The sequence below is a fragment of the Staurois parvus genome, unplaced genomic scaffold (genome assembly GCF_062004578.1).
Source record: "Staurois parvus isolate SC_StPar_1 unplaced genomic scaffold, SC_StPar_1.0 ptg000282l, whole genome shotgun sequence".
Taxonomy (NCBI): domain Eukaryota; kingdom Metazoa; phylum Chordata; class Amphibia; order Anura; family Ranidae; genus Staurois; species Staurois parvus.
The window spans coordinates 9,610,509-9,637,671 of NW_028318078.1; the positions used below are offsets into that span (position 1 = coordinate 9,610,509).

The window sequence follows — 27,163 nt, forward strand, 5'->3', positions numbered from 1 at the left end:
GGGGGAGGATTTGGGCTAGTAGAGGGGGTTGTGGGGGTGGGAACTTGTGTTGAGGGGCGTGATTGAGGAGGGGTAGGATTTGGGCTAGAAGAGCGGGTTGTAGGGAGGGGGGATTTGTGCTAAGGGGCGGAATTGAGAAGGGGGGTGATTTGGGCTAGAAGAGGGGGTTGGGAATTTGTGCCGAGGGGCGGGATTGAGAAGGGGGAGGATTTGGGCTAGAAGAGGGGGTTGTTGCGGGGGGGGGTTGTGCTGAGGGTCAGTATTGAGGAGGGGAAGGATTTGTGCTAGAAGGTGGCAGTTGGTTTTTGCTGGAATGGGTGTTTGGGAGGGAGGAGAAAAGAGTCTGGGGTCGCTGGAGAAGATTTGTGCCAGAAGGAGTGGGGAATTTGTGATGGGAGGTGGGATTGGGGGGGGGTGATTTGTGCTGGTATGGGGGGTGGGGGTGGAATTTGTTTTAGGAAAGGGGTTGGGGGAAAGGAAGGTCTCTGCTTGAGGGGGGGGGAGATTTGGAGTGGAAGAGGAATTTGGGGTGGGAGGAGGTTGTGTGCTCAGTTGAGGAATTGGGGAGGTGTGAGTTTACAGATTAGTGCTGGATTTTTTGGAGGGGGAATGGGAATGTTTGCTGAAAGTGAGTAACAGTATTTCTTGTGGGGGAAATTTAGCACTCTGCTGACTTTACATTAAAACCCCTGATTCCTGCAGTCCTTTAATTTTGTACTCCTGACCCCTACTATGCATTATACACACCTGACCCCTACATTGTGTGCATTACACACTCCTGACGCCTGCACTCTGTATAGTACACTCCCCGGACCTTTGCACTCTGTATTTTCTGTATTACTAATTCCGAAACTCACTGCAGCACTCTTTGTGTTATGTACTCCTGACCCTTGCACTCTGTGCAGACAGACTCCTGCACTATATACCCTACATTGTACATTCCATACATCTGACTAAATTCTTAATTGTCTCAATAGTTGTAGGTTGTTAAGTAGTCCCTGACTATTTTAATACATTTAAATATGTTTTTCTTTAACCCCTTGATGCCGATGTCACAAAAATATACGGCCTCACGGAACTGGGCTTTTTTCTATTTTATGCTATTGTGCTCAATGTGTTCACCCAAAAAGGGAAGTTCTGTTCTTTCTCCCCCCTTTTTACACTTGGCACTTTATTTTTTTAAGGGGTGGGGGTTTTCACAGGTAACTACTGCCTAATTTCGGATCAAGTGGCCTTGGTGATCTGAGCAGAAGTTCGGCCCCCCTCTTTCCCCACAAGCAGTTAGAGCTGGATGCTCACACTTAGCGCCAGGGAAAGAAGTCCAGTGAAGAAAGCAGCCAGGTGAGGACAGTGCTACCGACTTCTAGTTTTTGTAACGATTTGTAACAATGACTGAACAACTGCTTTAAGCTAAATAGCTGAGGGTTTAATACTGATCTAAGGGCTTGTTCTCACCAGATGCAGTCTGATTATTTATTTTTATTTTATTTATAACAGGTACTTATATAACACTGTAAAAAAAAAAAATATATATATATATATATATATATACACATTCACATCACTCCCTAACCCTCAAGGAGTGTACAATCTAAGGTCCCTAACTTAAATTCATATATACACATACTAGGGCCAGTTTGGAAAGTAGCTAAGTGACCTACCAACATGTCTTTGGAATGTGGGAGGAAACTGGAGTACCCAGAGGAAACCCACGCGGGCACAGGGAGAACATGCAAACTCCAGGCAGGTGGTGCCATGGTTGGATTTTGAACCAATGATCTTGGTACTGCCGGGTGAAGGTGCTAGTTAGTTCTGGACTCCTGTGACCCAGATTCAGCTGACAGCAGGTTAAAGTCCTCTGTTAGCTGACATCACAGAATTGGTCCAAGCTCTGCAGGGATCCTGATAATAATGTCGGTATCTGCCCAGATGCCTAACCGCACAGCTGGCTCAGTCTCTCAGCCAGTGGTGTATTTAGGTTTTGTGCTGCCCTAGGCAATACAAAATCCCCCCCCCCCCCCATGAGAGAGCGAGAGAGTTCAGTGAGTGTGTGTGTGTATATATGATTCTCTCTCTCTCTCTTCCCTCTCTCTCTTCCCTCTCTCTTCTCTCTCTTCCCCCTCTCTTTCTCTCTCTCTTACTTTCTCCCTTACTTTCTCCCTCTCCCTCTTCCCTCTCTTTCTCTCTCTCTCTTTTCCCTCTCTCTTCTCTCTCTCCCCTACTTTCCTACTAGCACATATTTCCCCCATTTCTCCTAGCAAATACCACCCCCCTTCCCAAAATCCAGATTACACTTCATAGAAAAAGTGGAGAGGAAAGAGTTGGGAGGAGGTGAGCTGTGTTGCGTTCTCTGGGCTCTCCCTCCTGTCGTCCATCTAGCACAATACACAATCACTGATAAATCGTATGGGACTGTATACACACACACAGTATGGTTAGCCCCCCCCCACCACCACCACCACTTCCTCCAAGGGCTTCTGATCTCCGGGTAGCAGGAAATGTGGGTAGGGGGTGGTAATCATACTGTGTGTGTGCAGTCACATATGATCTATCAGTGATCGTGTATCATGTGCTGGATGGACAACAGGAGGAAGAGCTCACAGAACACAACACAGCTCACCTCCTCCTGGCTCTTTCCTCTCTTCTCCTCTAACTGCATTCTTCTTTCCTCAGAATGTACCAAACAGTTTATTTGGCCACTCCTAATATTGCTGCTATCTCTCTGATGAATTTGTTTCAGTTTTGAAGCCTTACAATGGCCTGTTTCAATTGCATGTACAGCTCCTTTGAACACATGATGTAGGTTCACAGCAATAGATTCCAAATGCAAATACCACACTTAGAATCAACTCCAGACCTTTTAACTGCTTAACTAATGAAGAAATAATGAAGCAGTAGCCCATACCTGGCCATGAAACAGCTTTTGATTCAATTGTCCAATTACTTTTGGTCCCTTGAAAAAGGGGGGATGGCTACTCTTAAGAGCTGTAATTCCTAAACCCTTCCTCCAATATGGATGTACATACCCTCAAATTAAACCTGAGAGTGTGCACTTTCAGCCCATATCCATTATATAACTATAGCTTGAATATATTTTGGTAAATACCTGAAAAATATTAAAATTGTGCCTGTGTTCAAATATATATGGACCTAACTGTAGGTGCTAGTTTAGTTGTCTACCTGTGTGCATCTCTCTAGTCTACATCTATGAATGTTGACTTGCGGGGTTCCTGCAAAAGCCTGCATTAGATCCATGGCATATTGTTAAGTTGTCACCAGGAACACTATATAGGGCAGAAAAAAAATACCTATTTTCACACATCACTCTCTCACTTTCCAATTGAGCAAGGTGTCACTCTGTCAATGGCAAGCGACATTTCTTTTAGGGATCTTGTCACTGCTGAGTTCTTGCTAGTGACAGGATCGTCAGTGTGCCATGAACCTTCGTCTTCAGATTGATTTCTGTGTCTCTGTAGATTTCCTTAGGTTCTGTGCCCAGACAATATGCTCTATGATGTCTTAAAGTGATAGTAAAGTCATTTTAATTAAACACTTGCCCTCCAGAGGATTTACCCCTCTTTCTGACCAGGCCATTCACCTGTGCAGTTTTTATTTTTTGCTCTATAAACAAAAAAAATGACAACTTTGAAAAAAAAACCCTATATTTTTTACTTTTTGCTATTAAATATGTCCAGTAAAAAAATATGAAAAATCGAATTTCATCATAAATTTAGGCACAAATGTATTCTGCGACATGTCTTTGCTAAAAAAAAATCCTAATATGTGTAAATTAATTGGTTTATGTGAAAGTTATAGCGTTTACAAATGGTGGTGTATATATACTGGATTTTTTTTTTTACTAATAATGGCAGCGATCAGTGACTTATAGTGGGACTGTGGCGTGCATTCTGACACTGGGGGGAAATTACTTGGTGTCAGTGACACCAATACAGTGACCAGTGCTAATAAAAAGCACTGACACTGTACTAATGGCACTGGGCAGGAAGGGGTTAACATGTGGGGCAATCAAAGGGCTAACTGTGTGCTTCATGCTGTTTTATTATGTGGGTGGTGTGCTGTGTTTCACTGTAAGCACACTGCTTTGTATGGCTCTGCTATGCACAGCCATACAAAGCAGTGTGCAGGAGCTGACAGGGGAGAGATCTGTATTGTTTACATAAAGGTCTCTCCCCCGTCGGAAATCCTCGGAGATCGCTGGGTGCCAGCGGGAAATCACTGGTCGGGACCCAGTGATTGACAGCCGAGGCCGCGAATGAGGGCGTGGGTAGGGCCCCTACCCAGAACTGCAAAATCACACACACACATATACAGTGGGGCAAAAAAGTATTTAGTCGGCCACCAATTGTGCAAGTTCTCCCACTTAAAAAGATGAGAGAGGCCTGTAATTGGCATCATAGGTAGACCTCAACTATGAGAGACAAAATGAGAAAAAAAATCCAGACAATCACATTGGCTGATTTGGAAAGAATTTATTTGCAAATTATGGTGAAAAATAAGTATTTGGTCACCTACAAACAAGCAAGATTTCTGGCTCTTACAGACCCGTACCTTCTTCTTTAAGAGGCTCCTCTGTCCTGCACTCATTACCTGTATCAATGGCACCTGTTTAAACTTGTTATCAGTATAAAAGACACCTGTCCACAACCTCAAACAGTCACACTCCAAACTCCACTATGGTGAAGACTAAAGATCTGTCAAAGGACACCAGAAACAAAATTGTAGACTTGCACCAGGCTGGGAAAACTGAATCTGCAATAGGCAAGCAGCTTGGTGTGAACACATCAACTGTGGGAGCAATAATTAGAAAATAGAAGACATACAAGACCACTGATAATCTCCCTCGATCTGGGGCTCCACACAAGATCTCACCCTGTGGGGTCAAAATGATCACAAGAACGGTGCGAAAAAATCCCAGGACCGCACGGGGGGACCTAGTGAATGACCTGCAGAGAGCTGGGACCAACGTAACAAAGGCTACCATCAGTAACACACTACGCCGCCAGGGACTCAGATCCTGCAGTGCTAGACGTGTCCCCCTGCTTAAGCCAGTACCAGTCTGGGCCCGTCTGAAGTTTGCTAGAGAGCATTTGGATGATCCAGAAGAGGATTGGGAGAATGTCATATGGTCAGATGAAACCAAAATAGAACTGTTTGGTAGAAACACAACTCGTCGTGTTTGGAGGAGAGAGAATGCTGAGTTGCATCCAAAGAACACCATACCTACTGTAAAGCATGGGGGTGGCAACATCATGCTTTGGGGCTGTTTCTCCACAAAGGGACCAGGACGACTGATCCATGTACAGGACAGAATGAATGGGGCAATGTATCGTGAGATTTTGAGTGCAAACCTCCTTCCATCAGCAAGGGCATGATGAAACGTGGCTGGGTCTTCCAACATGACAATGATCCCAAACATACCGCCCGGGCAATGAAGGAGTGGCTTTGTAAGAAGTATTTCAAGGTCCTGGAGTGGCCTAGCCAGTCTCCAGATCTCAACCCCATAGAAAACCTTTGGAGGGAGTTGAAAGTCCGTGTTGCCCAGCGACAGCCCCAAAACATCACTGCTCTAGAGGAGATCTGCATGGAGGAATGGGCCAACATACCAGCAACAGTGTGTGCCAACCTTGTGAAGACTTACAGGAAACGTTTGACCTCTGTCATTGCCAACAAAGGATATATAACAAAGTATTGAGATGAACTTTTGATATTGACCAAATACTTATTTTCCACCATAATTTGCGAATAAATTCTTTCCAAATCAGCCAATGTGATTGTCTGGGTTTTTTTTCTCATTTTGTCTCTCATAGTTGAGGTCTACCTATGATGCCAATTACAGGCCTCTCTCATCTTTTTAAGTGGGAGAACTTGCACAATTGGTGGCTGACTAAATACTTTTTTGCCCCACTGTATATATATATATATATATATATATATATATATATATATATATACATACATATATGCACACACACACACGTGATTTTGCACACCCGTGCTGCCCTGTAGCAGTATTTCTGCTATAGGGAGGCATGGAAGCGGTTTAAAAAATAAAAAAAAACCCAAACAGGTTTATACATACTTGCTGTGTGCAATAGTATTGGAGAGAGGCCCCGAAACCTCCTCTTCAGGGGTTCCCCATCGGTGCTCTCGGCTCCTCTGCTTTCTGTAATAGCACGCAGTTGTGCCCTCTTCCAAGCTGGGCTGTGTGTGTCGATAGACGCACACAGTGCTGCTAGGCCCCGTCCCCACTCCCTTCTCACAGGATTTGATTGACAGCAGCAGGAGCCAAAGGCCCCTGCTGCTGCCTATCCCGTGATGCAGGGAAAGAGAGGAAATAGAGTGCTGCATTGAGTGAGGACTCAGGTAAGTATTTGGGGGGTTGGGGGGGCGATACTAATACTGGAACATTTTTACCATAATGCAGGGAATGCTCTAAGGTAAAAAAAATGTCTAGACTTTACAACCACTTTAACTTCTACACTACCTGTTCAGCTCCTGCTACATCAAGATTTGCACACAGATACAAGACACAGAGCTCTGCTGTTATGTAGCGTGTCGCTGTGTGTGACTACCAGGACAGGGTGACAGCGGGAATGTGATGCAGGTGTACTTTGCAATGATATGGATCTGACAGTCCTGGAAGTGTTGGATCCCTGCTACATTTACTTTGCCCAGAACTTCAAAAATAATTTTAAAAAAGATGAACATGTAGAGAATCATTTTAGCATTTATTATTCCCTACTGCTGCCAATGTTTTATAAAAAAAAAGGTGTGGGCTGGTAGCTGGGGCTTTTTAAACCCCTTCTGGACCTTCAGAGATACCTCAGCACAAAAACAATCACATACAAAACCAATGATATTATATTTTATTTACAATAACTTTAAAAAAAAAAACACACACACACAAAATGCAAATAATGAAAGCAATTAAAACCTTGAACCATCTCTTGGATACCAAAAGCTTCTAAAACTCCTTCAGTTTCTAAACTTAAAGCAGAACTTCACTTCTTCAATCAACATTGTCTATTTTCAATCCTTATACTGCTAGCATTAGTAAATAGATAGGAAAGTATATCATATTTACTTTTTTTACACTTCTTTTCACATTTCATTAGTTACTTCCTGGTTTCCAGACCTAGGCCAAAATGATGTCATACATCCCAGGAGTTTTCAGGACCAGGGGAGGGGTTTTCTCAGCTAAGCACACCCTCCTTCTTTCGTGCCTGAGCCAAGTGCAGATGGATTCCAGGAAGTAACTGCTACATGAATCATCTGCCCTTATTCAAGATGACCATGGCCAGAAATGCTAAAGAGTGTTTTTCAAAATAAAGTGTGGAGACAGATGGGTGAGTTTAATTTGAATATTAAAAAGAATTAAATTGCGTTTTCGGTTTGTGGTGCTCAGATGCAGTGTAGTTCTGCTTTAATTACCATGTAATTTATTACATCCACATACCAAGTGGTGCAGTGGTGGTCTTAAACACAGACTGTACAACAGTTCCCTTTGAAATGTGTGCATTTGACCGTGTAACTCGTGCAAGTTCATACAGAGCAAGATCTTTAGTAATGGCAATGTTACTAGTGATGACTAGAATTTCACGCATAGAATTTCTTGTTTTGCAAATTACAACTAATTTACATTTGTAGTAAATGATTTATGTTACGATCTAGGGTAGAAATGATGAAAATCAATATTTGGCCAGTCAATTTGATACAGTTCACATTTACCATTTTTTTCAAATTCCCATAGGACAGTGACGGACATTCAGGACCAATAATCATAACTATTTCACATTGCACTAGTATTAGTTTTCATTCAGCATTGTTGGGTGTAAGGAAAACAATTGAACTGATGCTATTAAACCCTATAAAGAGCATAGCATGTCTATAGTAAAAATGTGCACTTGACTTAAATGACAGGTCAGTATGAAAGATCCTTTAAGCTTCTTTCTGGCAATGAAGCCAGTTGCACACCTAGATTCTGTATATAAAACTCAATAAAACCTATAAGAATGTCAATCATATACATCAGCATCAAATAAAGTGGATTACATGACATGAAGGATATCCATGCTCCCAACTCTATATGATATCCATGCTCCCAACTCTATATGATATCCATGCTCCCAACTCTATATGATATCCATGCTCCCAACTCTATATATTTACTAATTAGGCAGTTTGAATCTTCTTGTGTGTAAGATGTAATTCCTATCCTCTTTTCTTTCGCATTTGTAGCATGACTGTAGCCCAAACTTTTTTTTTAGTTTAAGAGTCTTTAAATTTAGATAGGCTTCACATACATGACTAGTAAATGAATGCCTAACATCAGCAAACACTTTTAAGCAGTTAGAGCAACAGTTTTCTTTTTCTTTTTGGAATAAAGAATTGAAGGACCAAGTTCACCTTTGTTATAAAATCTACTATGTATTCAAGGGGTCCCAATAGTTTTAAAAACACTTTGCAGCTTACAAAATTGGTGCTTAGTTTAAAAGCCATACCTAGTTAGTAGGCAATTGGAGCTTCCCCACAGCCTGGTCAAAAAACTACCAGTATAAGAGATCAGCCTAACCTGCCTAGGATCTTTGACGCACAGTATGTAGGAAATGCCTTCAGTATCACAGGAATGAGCTTTCTCCCTCTTTCATGACTCATGCATGTGCAATGCACTATCTCTCCCCCGGTCTTATTTTGACTGCTGATGCAGATACTGCTGGCCAGGCATCCTAATCCAGTAATCAGCTTCCCTGCACAGATTCAAACAGGAAGCCTTTACTTAGAGTTCATTTAAGATTCTCATTTTTAACTGAAGCCCTGATGAAGGGGAAGTTCCTTTGATCCCTGAAACATGTTGGGTGTCTTTAACACAATGCCAATAAATTAATCTTATCTTTCAGTCTGGCACTCCTTCCATATATGTATGTTGTTTTCTCCCCCTGTCACAGCAACTTTCCTTGGGTCAACCCTTTCCATATGTATTTAGTTTAAACTTTGGATTTTTGTGCTTTTTGCTGTGCTCTGAATATGGATTTTGCTACCTTATACCAAAATTGGGTGCAACTTTTTAATCAGAATAGACAATGTTAGTTCCCCTTATGCATTCATACCTCACATATAAATGCTGGCTATACATGCCATCATAATTTCAACTTTGATTATTTCTTCATCTTGCAATATTGCCACGCAGATGCCAAATTTTCCAGTTTAATTGCCATTTTCAAAAGGATTGGAAAAAAAATTATCTAATACCTCACACATAATAAAAGAAAAACAATTAGACGCATCGCAAATTGATAATGATCATAGTAGTCTACCACATACATTCAAGCTTGATCTTATAAAATTGAAATGTTCTGTCTCATTTGAGTGGTATTCTGAATGCTATTCCATTTGATCAGAAAGTTCAATTGCATATGTTTGAAAACACGGCCATGCAATCACTAAACAGCAGGATAAAAAAAAACAGTCGTATTTGGAAATTGCATGAGAAAGCGTAACATGTATCAGCCCTAAAAGTGAGATGTTCCTTTATGCATTGAGGCTGACTGCTGACACCCATTGTCCGTGTACTTTTCCTTAGTCTATAAAAATCTGAATCAGACTATATGTACACTGATATTTATATCCAGCAATAAATGATCGTGTTTAGCAGTCACAGGTAATTTATAGCATTCTGGTAAGAATGAAGAGATGGTTGCTGATGATCCAGTCTATCAAACTGTAAAAACTAATGGAAACCTGTACTGGTAGAAATGCACAGGCTGCCATTCCTGATCTCTCTTTAGACTTCTAGTAAGCTGGCTGTCATGGCAAACTGATAGTTACAAAGTTTTCTGTTTGTATGGATTTTAGTAGTTTGGCTTCACTGTCTTATTTACCTGTTCCAGGCCAGTGATTTAGAATGTACTATTCCAGAGACAGCCAAACAACTAGCATTTTCAGAATGAGGTCAAACATGGCAGCTTTGTACTTTTTTCAAAGGTTTCTTTTAAATGATAATGCTTGTTGGTCACAAGAGGCCAGGTGACAGGATATTCAAGTTTCTCTTGTTTAAGCTTCTTTTGCAGAGTTTGCTTTTAACAACCTGGTGTAATGTATATACATTTTCCTTGAATCTTAACTGTCTTAATTAGGAGTGGAGATGCCGAACTGATGCCTTTTCTTCATCTGGACTTTTCTCCTTGGATTCTCTATATGCCCCAATGAAGGAACCATCCTCGTTGAAGTGACTATGTTCACCATCACTGTACTGAACAAGGCTGTCCACACTGTCTAAGGTTTTAATGTCCAGGCTTAGTGAGTCCATACTTCCATTTAATGCTTTCTTATCACTGCAATGTAGAGAAGACAAAGTTATATGTAAATGCAATCACTAGAATCCCATGTGCACGTCAACATATTAATGTCATATTTATGTAATTTTATCTGCAGTTTTCATCAAAATAATACTTTGTGTTGCAATTATAAAGGTCCCTGTTCAGGCTCTTCCTCATTTAGGGTGACAACATTCTATTTCTGTATCCTCATTGTGGTTATACTCCATATTCTTTTACAGTTGCAAGAAAAAGTATGTGAACCCCTTGGGATTACGTGGAGTTTTGCATGAATTGGGCATAAAATGTGCTCTGAACGTCATCTAAGTCACAACAATAGAAGAACACAGTCTGCTGAACATAATACTACACAAACATTAGATGTTGCCATGGTTTAATTGCACATAACATGTAAACATTCACAGTGCAGGGAGGAAAAAGTATGTGAACCTTTGGACTTAATAACTGGTTGACCCTCCTTTGGCAGCAATAACCTCAACCAAACGTTTCCTGTAGTTGCAGATCAGACCTGCACAACGATCTGGAGTCATTTTGGACCACTCCTCTTCACAAAACTGTTTCAGTGTAGCAATATTCTTGGGATGTCTGGTGTGAATCGCTCTCTTAAGGTCATGCCACAGCATTTCAATCGGGTTGAGGTCAGGACTCTGACTGGGCCACTCCACAAGGCGTATTCTGTGCTGTTGCAGCCATTGTTTTGTTGAATTACTTGTATGCTTTGGGTCATTGTCCTGTTGCATCACCCATCCTCTGCAGAGCTTCAGTTGGCGGACAGATGGTCATACGTTTTCCTGCAAAATGTCTTGATAAACTCTGGAATTCATTTTCCCATCAATGACAACAATCCGTCCAGGCCCTGAGGCAGCAAAGCAGCCCCAAACCATGATGCTCCCTCCGCCATGTTTTACAGCGGGGATGAGGTTTTGATGTTGGTGTGCTGTGCCTTTTTTTCTCCACACATAGTGTTGTGTGTTCTTCCCAAACAACTCAATCTTGGTTTCATCTGTCCACAGTATATTTTGCCAGTAGTGCTGTGGAACATCCAGGTACTCTTTTGCAAACTTCAACGTGCTGCAATATTCTTTTTGGATAGCAATGGCTTCCTCCGTGGTGTCCTCCCATGTACTCCATTCTTGTTTAATGTTTTCCTTATTGTAGATGTGTCAACAAAAATGTTACCATGTGCCAGAGATTTCTGTAGGTCTTTAGCTGACACTCTGGGATTCTTCTTTACCTCATGCAGCATTCTGTGCTGTGCTCTTGCAGTCATTTTTACAGGACGACCACGCCTAGGGAGAGTAGCAACAGTGCTAAACTTTCTCCATTTGTAGACAGTCTGTCTTACCGTGGACACATGAACATCAAGGCTTTGGAGATACTTTTGTAACCCTTTCCAGCTTCATGCAAGTCAACAATTCTTGATCGTAGGTCTTCTGAGAGCTCTTTTCTGCGAGGCATGGTTCACATCAGACAGTGCTTCTTGAAACCAGTAAACCCAAAACAGGTGTGTGTTTTTTAAGGGCAGGACAGCTGTCAGCAACACATCCAATATCATCACACTGATTGGAGTCAAGGTTGGCTCACTCTTGGCTCCAATTAGCTCTGGGAGAAATCATTAAGCTAGGGCCTCACATACTTTTTCCTCCCTGCACTGTGAATGTTTACATGTTATGTGCAATTAAACCATGGCAACATCTAATGTTTGTGTAGTATTATGTTCAGCAGACTGTGTTCTTCTATTGTTGTGACTTAGATGACGTTCAGAGCACATTTTATGCCCAATTCATGCAAAACTCCACGTAATCCCAAGGGGTTCACATACTTTTTCTTGCAACTGTGTATATATATATATATATATATATATATATATATTTATTTATTTAGGAGACTCAGCATGGGGCAGGAATTGGAAACGGTTAATTGTAGAGGGCAGGTACTTCCCTTTCAGGCTTGTTTATTAAGTTTATTAAGATGGTCAGAGAGGCTGGTTGAAGTCAGTTTTACTGTCAGTAGTGAGGAGACTGGAATGCAGCCTGGAAGGTTTCATAGTCTGACTTTGACCTGTGGGGTGAGCTGGTCTCCAATGGGGACTGTGAAATACTGTGTGTGCTGTGGCTGGAGCACTGAAAGGTATTCGTATATGACTGTGTTGTACTGATGGGAAGATTTACCTGTCTTGCTTGAGCAGAATCTGAAGACAAAGCCTGTCACTTTTCTGTTTGCTGATAAATAAAGAGGATTTTTAAGTTGACCGAACTGTCTGTTTACCCTTCAGACCCTGACAGTATATACATTCTGTGTATATATATATATACATATATATATATATATACACACACACACACATACATACATACAGTGGGGAAAATAATTATTTGATCCCCTTCAGATTTTGTAAGTTTGCCCACTTACAAAGACATGAAGGGTCTATAATTTGTTATCATAGGTGTATTTTAAATGATAGAGACAGAATATCAACCAAAAATCCAGAAAGAACACATGATACAAATTTGAATTGCAGTTCATTTAGTAAAATAAGTGATCCCCTGCCAACCAACAATAATTCTGGCTGGCTATGTGCTTATGTGGTACACAGATTAGTCCTGTCAATTTAAGAAGGTGCTCCTAACGTCAACTTCATTATGTTTATAAAATACACTTGTCCACAGAATCTATTTCTTCCATTCAAACCTCACCACCATGGGCAAGAACAAAGAGCTGTCAAAGGACATCAGGGACAAGATTGTAGACCTGCACAAGGCTGGAATGGGCTACAAGACCATCATCAAGAAGACTGGTGAGAAGGAGCCAACTGCTGGATTCTTCCACTTATTCGCAAGTGGAAGAAATACAAAATAACCATCAATAGCCCTCGGTCTGGAGCTCCATGCAAGATTTAGCCTCATAGGGTAAGGATGATCATGAGAAAAGAGAATGATCAGTGAAGAACTGCATGGGAGGAGTTTGTGAATGATCTCAACGCAGTTGGGACCACAGTTACCAAACAAACCATTGGTAACACAATGCGCCACCATGGATTGAAATCCTGCAGCTCCCGAAAAGTCTCCCTCCTCAAGAACGCACATGTACAGGCCCGTCTTAAGTTTGCCAATGAACATCTAAATGATTCAGAGAAGGATTGGGAGAAAGTGCTGTAGTCAGATGAGACCAAAATTGAGCTCTTTGGCATTAACTCGACTTTCCGTGTTTGGAGGAAGACAAATGCTGACTATGACCCTAAGAATACCATCCCTACAGTCAAGCATGGAGGTGGAAATATTATGCTTTGGGATTGTTTCTCTGCTAAAGGTACAGGCTGACTTTGCCACATTGAGGGGCCAATAGACAGGGTCATGTATTGTAAATCTTGGAAGAGAACCTTATTCTCTTAGCCAGAACACTGAACATTGTGGATGGGTCTTCCAGTATGACAATGACCCAAAACATACCGCCAAAGCAACAAAGGAGTGGCTCAAGAAGATGCACATTAAGGCCATGGAGTGGCCTAGCCAGTCTCCAGACCTTAATCCTATAGAAAGTTTGCATCATGTTTCTTCTAGACTTTTGGTTGATATTTGGTTGGTATATAAAATACACCTATGATAAAAATTATAGACCCTTCATTTCTTTATAAATGTAAGTTGTTGTATCTTTGAAACTTACAAAATCTGCAGAGGATCAAATAATTATTTCCCCCACTGTATATATATATATATATATATATATATATATATATACACTATACACATACACACTATACAACCAATATACTAGAGGTTTTGTTTAATTTTAACCGCTTTCCACCTACAATGTACTGCGGCCAGACGGCAGCAACAGGCAAAGCCTGGCTGTGCTAATACAGGTGGGCGCACAGCGCTCCCCCCCCCCCATGACTGCTATGTGCGGCAGAGACAGTGGAATGAAGATCCCAGTGAATGGGTCCCGGTGAACATGCGATCGTTATGCGATCATGTGATCACAATGTAAGCAAAGCTGTTATGAATCAATCTCATTCATAACAGCTCTGCTTCTCTTCCTAGTGAGCTGTGATTGGCCCACAGCTGTCACATGATACATGGGGCCAATCACAGCACCCTGTACCTTGTGATCAGCTCCAGCCAATCACAGATCACTATCTTAAGCTGTCAAAAACAGTTCATGAATGAGTTAGGTTCATGACAGCAAGCTTTGTTTGATCTTTATTTCTCCTGCAAAGCAAAGCAAAGCAAAAAAAAAAAAATCCCTGATCACCCCCCACAGTAGTACAATGTTACTATGGTAAAATTGTATTATACTGATTAAAGTATTAAAAGAAAAAAAAAGAAAAAAATGTTAAAAATAAATAAAATAAAAAATATTATATTGAGTATTAAAAAAAAAGTCAGTTTTTCTTTTTTTTAACTACTTGTCGACTGCTTACCCGCATTTTGCGGGTGAGCAGCAGCTCTGGACAAAGCGACGTAATCTTACGTCACTTCCTGTTTTGGGGTGTGAACATGCCTGTGCCCCCGCTGCCCCCTCGTCAGTCCAGGGAGAGAAGAGAAAACACAGCACCAAGTAAAAGCACTACATTTTACACGCACATGTTAAATTAGCACATTTAACCATTTGATCACTCCTATTAACCCTTTGATCGACCTGTCACCCAGCCAGTGCCATTACTACAGTGTCAGTATATAGAATTTTTCACTGATCACTGTATTCCTGACAATAGCACCAGGATCACTTAGTGCCCCTCCCAGCTAGGGTCAGCTAGCGTTAGATTGACCGGACACTATCACACTTACGCTATAGGTCGCTGATAATTGCCATTACTAGTATAGTGTTGGTACGGATAAATATATTGATCACATACAGAACTATACTAGTGCCTCCTTTGTATAGTGTCCCCAAAAATGCAATGTTAGCAGGATCAGCCCCGTTCGCTGCCAGCACTAGCGTTTAGCCCCTTCATTGTTTTTCATGGAAGATTTTTACCAATTGATTGTGGGCCAAAGCAATTTATAACAATACATCGCCACCCCCCAAATTCAGCTCTCGCTAGACAATTCACATGGAAACATATCACGGTTTCTGAATTTAAAACTTTTTTGGGCCTAACCCTCAACCTGGGCATTACAAAAAAGAATGAATTGCGGTCTTATTGGTCCACAGACCCGATTCTTCATATGCCCATGTTCTCTGCTGTTACATATATGCTCAACATGGACCTGCAATGTACTGGTACGTCGCTGGACTTTGAGTGGTTATACCGGGAGGATACCTGCAGCTACAGGCATCATCCCAGTATCGTTTTTTTTCAGCTAGTGGTTGGCTTTCATGTAAAAGCAATCCTAGTGGCCAATTAGCTGTTGAATTGTTTTTACAAGCTGCAGGAAGGGACATCCCCCTCCCCTCCTGCTGCCTTTCACAGTTTTCTTGGGCTCTCCTGTCCCACAGGGGAATCCAAGAATGCAGCCAGCAGTTCTTCTGGCTGACTATAGAGCTGATCAGAGACCAGAATGACTCCATTCATTTCTATGGTCTATGAGACCAGAATCTACGAGCATTTCATAATTTCCATTTTGTTTTAAGAGTGATCAGATGATGTAAAGGCAGAGGAGATATCTAGAGTCCAATAGACCTCAGATTTCTCAAAAAACAATACCTGTCAATGCCTATTGCAGTCACAGGGGATATTTACATTCCCTGTGATAGCAATAAAAGTGATTAAAAAAAAAAAAGAGACAGTGTAAAAAAAAAAAAATCAAAATAGAAAAAGAAAAACCCTCCCCCCTATGTGCATTCACACCTGCGTGTGCAAGCATTGACCCTGAGCCAATATGTAAACAGCAGTATGCATGTGAGATATCGCCAGGAATGTCAGATCAAGGGCAGTAATTCTAACACTAGATCTCCTGCGTAAATATAAATTGGTGACCTGTAAAGGCTGTTAAAGCATCGCCTATCGATATATTAAAAATGTATGTACTTTGTCGCCATTGCACGAGCATGCACAACATCATCTTTTATATTTTAACAAGCAAATGGGCAATATATTGTGTTTTTGTGCATTAAAATTCTTAAAAGTTTATTTTTCCCAAAAGATTTGCGTTTGAAAAATACTGTGTGATGGAAAAAATTTCAACACCCATCGTTTTATTCTCTAGGGCCTCTGCTTTAAAAAAATGTTTAATGTTTGGGGGTTCAAAGTCATTTTCTAGCAAAAAAACTGTTTTTACATGTGAACAAAAAGTGTCAGAAAAGGCTTGGCCTTCAAGAGTGGGTGATGTGGGACATAAGCTTCTAATGTTGGCCCTAAAATGCCAGGATAGTAGAAGCAACCCCTCCAAATTACCACTTTTTGGAAAGTAGACACTCCAAGGTATTTGCTAAGAGGCATGGTGAGTATTTTGCAGATCTTAGTTGTTGCCACATTTTTGGAAAATGAAGAAAGAAAACAAAAATGTATTTTATCTTTTCTTTTTTTTTTTCAAAACCCTGTGAAAAAAATATTATCTGTAAAATACTCACCATGCCTCTTATCAAATTCTTTGGGGTGTCTACTTTCCAAAAAGGGATCATTTTGGGGGAGGGGGGGTTTGTACTATCCTGGCATTTTAGGGCCTCCGAAACTGTGATAGGCAGTGGGGAAGTGATATGAGGAAATATACCTTTGGAAGACTGAAGGTGGTCATTGGATTTTGGGTGCCTGTATGTAGTTAGGCTTCCAAAAAGCCTATCACATGTGGTATCCCCTTACTCAGGAGAAGTAGGAGAATGTGTTTGGGGTGTTATTCCACATATACCTATGGCATGCATGAGCAATATATCATTTAAATGACCACTTTGTGTAAGAAAAAAAAATGTTTTATTTTCTAAACATTTGTGCCAAAAAATAAAATGTTCCAGGGACTCAACATGCCTCTCTGCAAAATCCTTGGGGTGTCTACTTTACAAAAAGGGGTCATTTGGGGGTGTTTGTACTGCCCTGGTATTTTAGCACCTCAAGAAATGTGATAGGCAGTCAGAAAGTAAAAGCTGTGGAAATTCCAATATATATGCTATAGTTTGTAGACACTATAACTTTTACACAAACCAATTAATATACATGTATTGGGATTTTTTTTTTACCAAAGACATGTGGCAGAATAAACTTTGAGTTTACTGGATATTTTTTATACCCAAAAGTGAAAAATATTGGTTTTTTTTCAAAATTTTCGGTCTTTTTTTGTTTATAGCGCAAAAAGTAAAAACTGCAGAGGTGATCAAATACCTCCAAAAGAAATCTCTATTTGTGTAAAAAAAAGGACATAAATTTCGTTTGGATGCAGTATTGCAAGACCGTGCAATTACCAGTTGAAATAGCGCAGTGCCGAACAGCATAAATTGTCTGATCCTGAAGGGGGGTAAATCTTCCCGAGGGCAAGTGGTTAAATAACAGTCGGGATGATTTCTAAGTATATCTGGCAGAAGCAGCGATAATTGATCAATCCTCTACTCAGCCATATACTGTACTAGATCAGGGTAGATCAACTTTGTACTCCACTGTATGTTAGTCACTATGAGCAGCACAAGATTATATAATTACTATGGTCAGTATGTTCAGCAAATTGCATAATAAAAACACACTTACCTGTACTCATCAAAAAATTGCTCTTTCACAGACTGTACTTCAACTTCCGGGTGCAATTCTTCTTTTTCCTTTACTAAAAAGGACAGACATGATATTTGTCATCTACTTGTCATATTTTACCAGATTTCCCTTCATCCGCATTTTGCGACCTAATCCTGCATTGTTCCTTTATATTATTTTACCCATTTTATATAGCATTGACACATTACCACTCTGCTTTTGTAAAAAATAAAATGGAACCATTTGCATCAGTCTCTGAAGAGGATATGGCCCTGTCACATTCATACATGTAGATACAACAGAGTCAATATAGTTGGAAGCCAATTAATTTTGCAGTACATCTATAGATTATATGATAAAACTGGATAACCTGGAGGAAACCATTCAAACACAAGGATAGCATTCAAACTGTAACACAACATTCTTTATGGGGAATAAAACGCAGCACTCCATCATTACCAGTTGAAATCATGAACAGCAGTAGTAATACTTGGACTAAAATTACTATAGTCTATTACATAACATTATCAGGATGCAGTTTTGAGTTGGATGATTCTTTGATACCATTTTGCTTCAGGTACCTTGACAATTTCTTCATACATTACTCTTTGTTGATAAATAAAAGCAGTAGGTCCTGCTCAGGTAAGATTTAAAGTAGAACTATAGGCAACACTTTTTTTTCATGTTGGATAGAGTAAGGGAGTGTTATAACCTCTGTAAGGTTTATTTTGGCATTTCTTTGTCCCATTGTGGAGATTTACCTTCACTTCCTGTCCCATAGCCACAACAGGATGTTATAGGAAATCCTTGCAATTTAAGGTAATCTCTTGGGGACCCGAGATCACCAGAACTAGCATCCCCATTGGAACATTTTCCCTGTATTGCTTTTCTGTGGGCAACCCAAAATTTGGTGTTTTCTTTACTTTCACTTTCGATGATTAAACGCCTCCCGCCCACCATATAGTAAAATGACGGATGTAAGGTGGTTCTCTCATTCTGGGAGGACGTCATATGACGTCCTCCCTTTCTAACCGCGCATACACGGCTCTGGGAGTGCGCAGCACGGTGATTGGCAGTGTGCTGTGTCCCTCGGACACAGCGGATCAATGGAAAGAGCCGAAGATGTCGGCTCGGTCATGTGATCAGCTGTGTCCAATCACAGCTGATCACATGTAAACAGGGAAATGCCGGTTATCGGCATTTCTCTTCCCACGAGCTGTCACGCTGACAGCTCATGAGGAGAGGAGAGCCGTAATCAGCATTCCTCAGAGGGGACATGTACACTGATCATCAGAGCACTGATGATCAGTGTTCCCTGATGATCTGTGTAGCTCCAGCAGCGCCACCTGTCAGTGTCCATCAGTGACAGCTCTCAGGGCTCATCCATGCCACCTGCCAGTGCTCATCAGTGCCACATCAATGCCACATATCAGTGCCCATCTGAGCTGCCTTTCAGTGTCACCCATCAGTGCCACCTATCAATGCCAGTCAGTGCCACCTATCAGTGCTGCCAATCAGTGGCACCTATCAGTGCCAGTCAGTGCTGCCTATCAGTGCACGTCAGTGCTGCCTATCAGTGCTGCCTAACAGTGCTAGTCAGTGCCACCTATCAGTGCCAGTCAGTGCCATCTATCAGTGAAAGTCAGTGCCGCCTATCAGTGCCATATATGAGTGCTGCCTTTCAGTGCCCATCAGTGATGCCTGTCAATGCCCATCAGTGCCAGCTACCAGTGCTTCCTCATCAGTGCCCATCAGTGCTCATCAGTGCCACCTATCATTTCCCATCAGTGCAGCCTCATTAGCGCACATCAGTGAATGAGAAAATCACTTATTTACAAAATTTTATAACAAACTAATAAAAAACTTTTTTTTTCAAAATTTTCAGTGGTTTTTGGTTTGTTTAAGAAAAAATAAAAAACCCAGAGGTGATTAAATACCACCAAAATAAAGCTCTATCTGTCACAAAAAAATGATAAAAATGTCATATGGGTACAGTGTTGTATGACCGCGCAATTGTCATTCAAAGTGCAACAGCGCTGAAAGCTGGAAATTGGCCTGGGCAGGAAGGGGGTATAAGTGCCCTGTAGGCTAGTGGTTAAGGTAATCAGGACAAACAGAGTGGGTAAATATCCCTGATAGGGGCACAGACTGCAATGAAAAGTAATCCATCCCCCTCTACTAAAACTTTTTAAAAAAAGTTTAGCCTTTAGTTATACTTTAAGCCTAGAATAACTCATCGTTAATGTGTCCACAGCAGATTATAACCATACCTGTATAATGGATAACATGTCACCTGAAGTTTAACTTTTACCTGCATATTTTCCTCCCCTGTTTCTTTGTACAAAACAAGCAACAAGCATTAACAGAGTTAGAAGAGCTACAGCACACATCAGTCCGATGAACCATCCTTGTGAAGACAGGCTGTGAGGTGCATTAGCGTAAGCTGCAATTAAAATATACAGAAGAAAATTAAAATGCAAAAACACATATTTATATTTGTACCGTTTAAAGTGTAATAATTATGTTGCAAAAAGGCTTCTAGCAAATATGGCTATACAGGTTATGTGCATGTTTAACTTGTTAGATCTATTATGTAGTTTGACTGATCCCCAAAAGAGACTTTAAAAATGAATTTTCCTAAAACCTGATCTGGATTCTCCTTCACCCTATAAACACATCTGATTTATGTGATCATAAGGACAGTCTTTGAGGTGACTTGTCATAGAATCAATGAGGAACCTAAGGTAGGATTTAGATGAGTAATCATGAAACACCCAGTAGACATGAATGGGGCCATACTCTGAGTCTGGGGGTGCACTGTGCAAAGGACGATTTCTGTTCAGAGGCTGTAAAAAGAGTTAGGAGAGGTTTGTTTACTAACAAACCTCATGTGATCACTAGGTCATAGCTGTCATGATGACAACATGAGCCATAGACGATAATGACTGATTCCTGGTCATTAGCAGGGACTGGATTTGTAGGTACTGTACATCCAGGTGACAGCTAGAAGCACACACCACACACCTAGCTGTCAAATGGGAAACATAGATCAGTTCTAGCTTTGGACTTTGTGCCTGAGAGCATTAATATACAGATTGCCAGTGTCTGGTATTTTAAACCACTTCCATTAGTGAGAGCTGAGAAAATGTGCAATAGACTCCCTCAAGAGTTGGTTCTGGCCTGCTCAGTAGATTGTTTTAAAAACGGTCTGAATTATTTCTTAGATACACATAATATAACTGGATACTAACATTTATAGGTAAAGTTGATCCAGGGAATATTGCCTCTCGGGGGATCAGGATGGAATTTTTTACCCTGCAGGAGCAAATTGGATCATGCTTTGCTGGGGTTTTTTTTGGCTTCCTCTGGATCAACTGTGGGTATAGGATTATAACTTCTTTTTTTAAATTTTTTTTTAATGGTTGAACTGGATGGACTTTTGTCTTTTTTCAGCCAGACTAAATATGTAACCATGTATTATGAGAGAACTGCGGGGTCTGCCACTGATGATTTCCTTCTGAAAATATTAGTTGCCTGGTGTTGAACTTTAATACACAAATTCAGAAAACTAGAACAAGCATGCAGAAAAAGAAAGTCAGAATGTAACTAGATTTTTGTTTCAGATCATAAAGTAGTAAAGCCAAAGCAACAACATGAGAGCTGGACAATTGGCATTTTCAGAAGGAAAGGTTTATAATGGTGGCTTGAATATTTCTCTCATGACATGCTTCCTTTAGGGCACGTTCACATTTATGCTTTGCAGTAATGACTGGTAAATGATGTGTTTTACCACAAGTTACAGCAAAGCATAGAATAAAATGCATAGAATGCTCAACCATGGTGCAGTGTGTTGTGGTACCATTTGATTGAACAGAGGTTTTCAATTTCACCCCAATGCAGTAATACAGTAGTGGGCAATGCACACCACACTGCAGCTAACCACAACACACATACCATACACTGTGATGTGCTGTATAAAAAAGGATCATGTCTGTTTTTCTGTTTGATAAGGTGCACTGCCAAAATGGATAGGAAGTCTTAATGCAGTGTTACGTATTGTGTCAATGAAAAGCATTATAAGAATGGAACCTTAAAGACATTAAAGCTCATATTTTTTTTTCAGACTGGATGTATATATAATAGGCTCTGCACTTCTTTTATTTTCATATAAAGGAGAATAACAAACAGTTCATCTAACAAAATCATAGGTATTGGACAGTGAGCATTTAACATCTTTGCGCACCATCTAACATCTGTGAGCACAACTAGTTTTTGGTCATTAGCTGTTGGATTCTCATATGGCCAAGACTAGAGAAGGCAGGGCAGGGTAATACCAAGTATGCGCTATATCAGCAGTGCCATTTATAGCCTGTAACTGTACTTGTTCCTTTATCCATTGGCAGTATCCTTGCCTCCTTAGTGAAGATCTATAAGGGCTTCTAAGTTTTAATGTAATGTTCTCAATCGCAACAGTGACTTTTTTTTCTTTCCTTTTAACTTTGAGCTTTAGAGAAGCCGAGCGAGAGAAAATGGGGTTCACTGAAGCTGTGCTGAACTATTTTTATCTTCTCTGAAGATATAGGATAAAGCACAGAAAAGCTCAATTAGGCTACCAAGTTTAGCTTTGCCTTTTGAGAAAATCAAAGGAAAAGATGAGAACTTCTACTGAGATGGTTGAGGAGGAGATGCCCACCCATTAATGAGAAGTCTTCTTGGAAACTAAACTTAGGAAATAAGGCAGAGAAATCGGTACAGGACTTGTACAATTCAATTCTGGAAATGTTTCTGGAAAAGACTTAGGTGTTATACAGTATATTAAATGATTTTCAGCCTTCTATGACAGTAACTACTGAGATAAGACTGAAAGTCAAAATCTTGTCAAACACTGTTAGATTTTCGTTCAAACATTCAGAGAAAAATAATTTGTTAGAACATTCTTTCTTGTCATCATTGGGGGGAATTTACTAAAACTGGAGCTCTCAGAATCTGGTGCGTCTGTTCATGACAGCTAATCAGCTTTAACGTCAGCTTGTTCAATTAAAGTGTTACTAAACCCACAACATTAAAATCAGTCTGTATATGCAGTAAAGCATGCTTGTTATACTCACTGTGGAACCTAAGGGGTTAATCTTCTGAATTGTGTAAAAACACTGTTTGATCCTGACTTCTATGATCCTCCCCTTCTTCCAGTGTTGCTCTTTTATCTCTTGATAAGATATATTATGTGGAGTCACTTTGCAAATGCACAGTTTGGCGTGCATTGCTAGAGAGATTTTTTTTTTTTTTGCTTGAGAGAGTGTGTGTGATCAGCACAGGGCCAATTAGCACTGTCCTAGAGCAGAATGAAAACTCCTCCTACAAGCTTTAACGTGTGCTCACTTGGACACTGATAGAAGTCACAAGACTGCTGTAAGTGCTGATGAGAAAAGGTACTTAGCAGTTTATATTTACTAAATGAATTGCACTTCCATGTTCTGTGTACTGTGGGAGACCAGATATAGTGACTGCAGGGTCCTGGGTTTAGTAACACTTTAGGTTTTGACAATAAAACGTGGAAGCTGATTTGTTTCTATGCAGAGTTGAACCAGATATTGCACTCTCCAGTTTTAATAAATCCTCCCCATTGAGTCAACTACTTTTGTTTAAAAGCCTTTAAAATTTTGTGCAGACCTGCTATTTAAATGGTATCCTAGATGTATTAAACAGGTTTCATTATAACATGTATAAAAAACACAATAACTACATTTACACTTAGAAATCTGTTCATTTGGAAAAAAAATTCCATCCTGCTCCTTCAAATTTTCTTGTCACTGTGGTCAAAAATGAATGTCGATTTGACCTCACTAAATATTAGAAAATCAAATGAACATTCCAAAAACACAAACATTTTCTAACAATTCTGTTGGTGTATGGCCAGCTTAAGGTAATGCAAAATTGTTTTTTCATAGTGTTGGATAGCATGGGGAACAAGTCCATCTACATCCAGGCAGTTCATGTGGCTGCCAGGGTTCAAGATCCCAGGGCACCTTTGCCAATGCACAATTCTTCCAGTGACATTTCTTACATCATTAAATCTATGGCAATGCAAACACGGCACAACTGAAAGTATGATTTGAACAGTGTGCCTGGGAATTTAGCCCCTATAACATGTCACTGGTAAGTTATTTTTTTCTACTGCATGAGGCATGCAACATTTTCATTATGTTCTGGCTTATGGTAAAAATTTTCAAGTCTTCCACCCGGTGCTTTTAGGGTACAATTATCCATACATGTAATTTTATAGGCACCACTCTGGGACTAGGGCCCTAACTGAAAACTATCATGGGCCCAAAGTACACACAATGCACCACAGGTGGTGAAGGGTTGCAGTATTTATTTATTTATTTCAAGTACTTATATAGCCCCGTCAATTTACGCAGCGCTTTACATATATATTGTACATTCACATCAGTCCCTAACCGTCAAGGAGCGTACAACCTAAGGTCTCTAACTCACATCCATACATACACATATTAGGCAGTGGCTCTCTATTTGTTATTGCTATTTGTGTCCCTATATGCTTAGCACCATTTTATTTTAATTCATGCAGTTATTTCCCACAGAAAAACAACAGAACAATTAATAATTAAAGATATATATATAGATAGTGTGTGTGCATGTATTTTTTGTATTGTTATTGTCATTGAAACAGCATGCACAGACACAGCGAGGTTTGGGACTTCCATACTAGCTCTGTCTTCACACATGTGCAGTCTGAATCCCTGCAGCACATGTGAAGTAAAAAAATAAAAAATAATATCCAATTGTGAGAGAGGGAGTGGGGAGAAGGCAGGGGGAAATATGTTTTTATTTAGGGTGAAGGTCCACTTTAAATGCAACTCTCTTTTGGAGATCTGTCCATACAGCATCATGATTGTACATCACCCACATTCAACTTTTTTCCTTTTGACACCTGCAGTAATGGCCAAAAATGTTGGCACCCCTGCATTTCTTTCAGATAATGCTCCACTTCACCCAGAAAATTGTTGCAATTACAAATGTTTCGGCATTCTCATGTTTATTTATTTTGTTTGTATTGGTATGATACAAAAAGTTAAGAAACAAAAGGCCAAATCTGACCCATTCCACGAAAAACACCAAAAGTGGACTGGACAAAATTATTTGCACCCTCAATTTAATATTTGGTAGCACAGCCCTTGGAAAAAAAAATAACTGAAATCAATTGCTTCCTGTAACCAACAGTGAGTTTTCTAAACCTCTCTAATGGAATTTTGGACCACTCTTCTTTCACCAACTGCTCCATGTCTCTCAGATTGGGAGGGTTCCTTTTCCCAACTGCTGTTCTGAGATCTCTCCACAGGTGCTCTATGGGATTGAGATCTGGACTCATTGCTGGAAAAGTGGTCCTAAATTCCAGTAGATAGGTGTAAAGTGCAAAGTGTTAGATTTGGCTTTTTGTTTCTCCACTTTTGTGTGTCATACCAATACAAACAAAAGAAATAAATATGAGAATGCTGAAACATTTGTAATTGCAACAATTTTCTGGTGAATATGGTGCATTATCTGACAGAAGTGCAGGGGTGCCAACATTTTTGGCCATGACTGTACAGATTTTTAGATTTTGCTTGCTGTTCCACTGTAACTGTTATTGTATGTTGTTTGGGTGCTAGCATATCTCAAAAGACAATTTCATACAAATCGTAAAACAACAGGAAGAACAGTAAAGCAAGAGCCCCAGCTAGAGTAAGTTTAAGAAACCAAGTGATGGTTCAACCAGCTATCATCTGCAAACTACTTAAAGTGATACTAAACCTAAAAAAAATTTACCTTAATGCATTGTTTGCATTAAGGTAAACATTGTTAAGTTCCTTGTGTGAACAGTGGTGTATTTTGGTTTTGTGCTGCCCTAGGCAAGACTAAAATCAGGCGCCCCCCACATGCATCTAAATTTGCCCAACCCCTTCCTGTTTAAGATCCACCCCTTCATCTGTAAACTCTGCCTCTCCCTCTTTGGGCTGCACCTCTTCCTATTAGAGCTCCGCCCACTGTCAACAATGATGGGGCACTATGCCTCCCACACTGACACCAATGATGGGGCACTATTCATCCCACTGACACCAATGATGGAGCACTTTTCCTCCCATTGACACCAATGATGGGGCACTTTTCCTCTCACTGGCTCCAATGATGGGGCACTATTCCTCCCACACTGGCACTAATGATGGGGCACTATTACTCCCACTGACACCAATGATACTTACATTGCTGACCTCTGCTCCAGCGCGGGCTCCCTCCCTCTCCCATCCACAGCCAGCATACCCGGCAGCAGCAGCAGCACCACCTGCTCTGCCCAGATCCCGGCCACACTTACTTTACCGATCAGCTGTCTTCCTTCTTCGGCCGCTCTCTTCCTCTTCACCGGCTCCAGCTGATCCCTCACTTGATCTTTGATCTTCGTGCTGCCCCTTGGCTCCTCCTCTCCAAGCTCCACCTCCTCACCAGTGATTGGTCGTCTGTGTGCCTTTCCTGAGCTACAGATCCAGCGGCCAATCACCGGTGAGGAGGTGGAGCTTGCAGAGGGAGGGACAGGCTTCCATAGGCTGCCCAGTGATCTCGAGGTGTGACCAGATGAGAGGAGCGGCATGTCATTCCGACCACATCATGATGAGAATCCAGGAAGATGAAGACATTGGATGAACACCTTCTGCACCCCTCCTCCAGCAACACCTCGTGGACTGGAACAAAGTGGGCATCAAGTCGCGGACACAGGTAAATCACAGAAGCCTGTCCCTTTCCCTTGGAAGTGTCCCTTCCGTGGGAAAGGGGGGGTGCACCCTAGGCAAACATGCCGCCCTAGGCAAACACCTTGTTTGCCTCAGGCAAGTACGCCCCTGTGTTTGAAGAGAGGGGAGCAGAGATCAGTGCTGAGCATGGCTGCATGGGACGCGAACAACAGCAGGATCCATTTGCTCTTACTGCTGTCAATCAAGTGTCAATCGGTGGAAAGGAAGTGGGGGGGCAGGGCTAAGTCCCACTGTGTGTGTCTATGGAGTGCGGCCCTGTAGGCACACAGGTCGGGAGTGAGCATGCAGCATTTGTCCCCATAGCAAATGGCTTGCTATGGGGACACACGAAGAGGAGGAGCCAGGATCGCCTGCAGGGGACCCAAGAGGAGAAGGAACAGGGCCACTCA

At 41.0% G+C, this 27,163-nt stretch overlaps 1 protein-coding gene across 6 annotated transcripts in view; it reads right to left on the minus strand.

The window, feature by feature from the left end:
* Window positions 1-6,872: 6,872 nt before the first annotated feature.
* CHL1 (cell adhesion molecule L1 like) overlaps window positions 6,873-27,163 on the minus strand; it is a 199,875-nt gene continuing 179,584 nt past the window's right edge. For all 6 annotated transcript variants that reach the window (XM_089681930.1, XM_089681933.1, XM_089681927.1 and 3 more), the window contains 3 exons: window positions 20,282-20,413; window positions 17,971-18,043; window positions 6,873-10,352 (listed from right to left, as the gene is read on the minus strand). In XM_089681930.1, coding sequence (XP_089538056.1) covers window positions 10,151-10,352; window positions 17,971-18,043; window positions 20,282-20,413 — 407 coding nt within the window. In that variant the 3' untranslated portion in view covers window positions 6,873-10,150. The remainder of the gene's footprint in view (window positions 10,353-17,970; window positions 18,044-20,281; window positions 20,414-27,163) is intronic.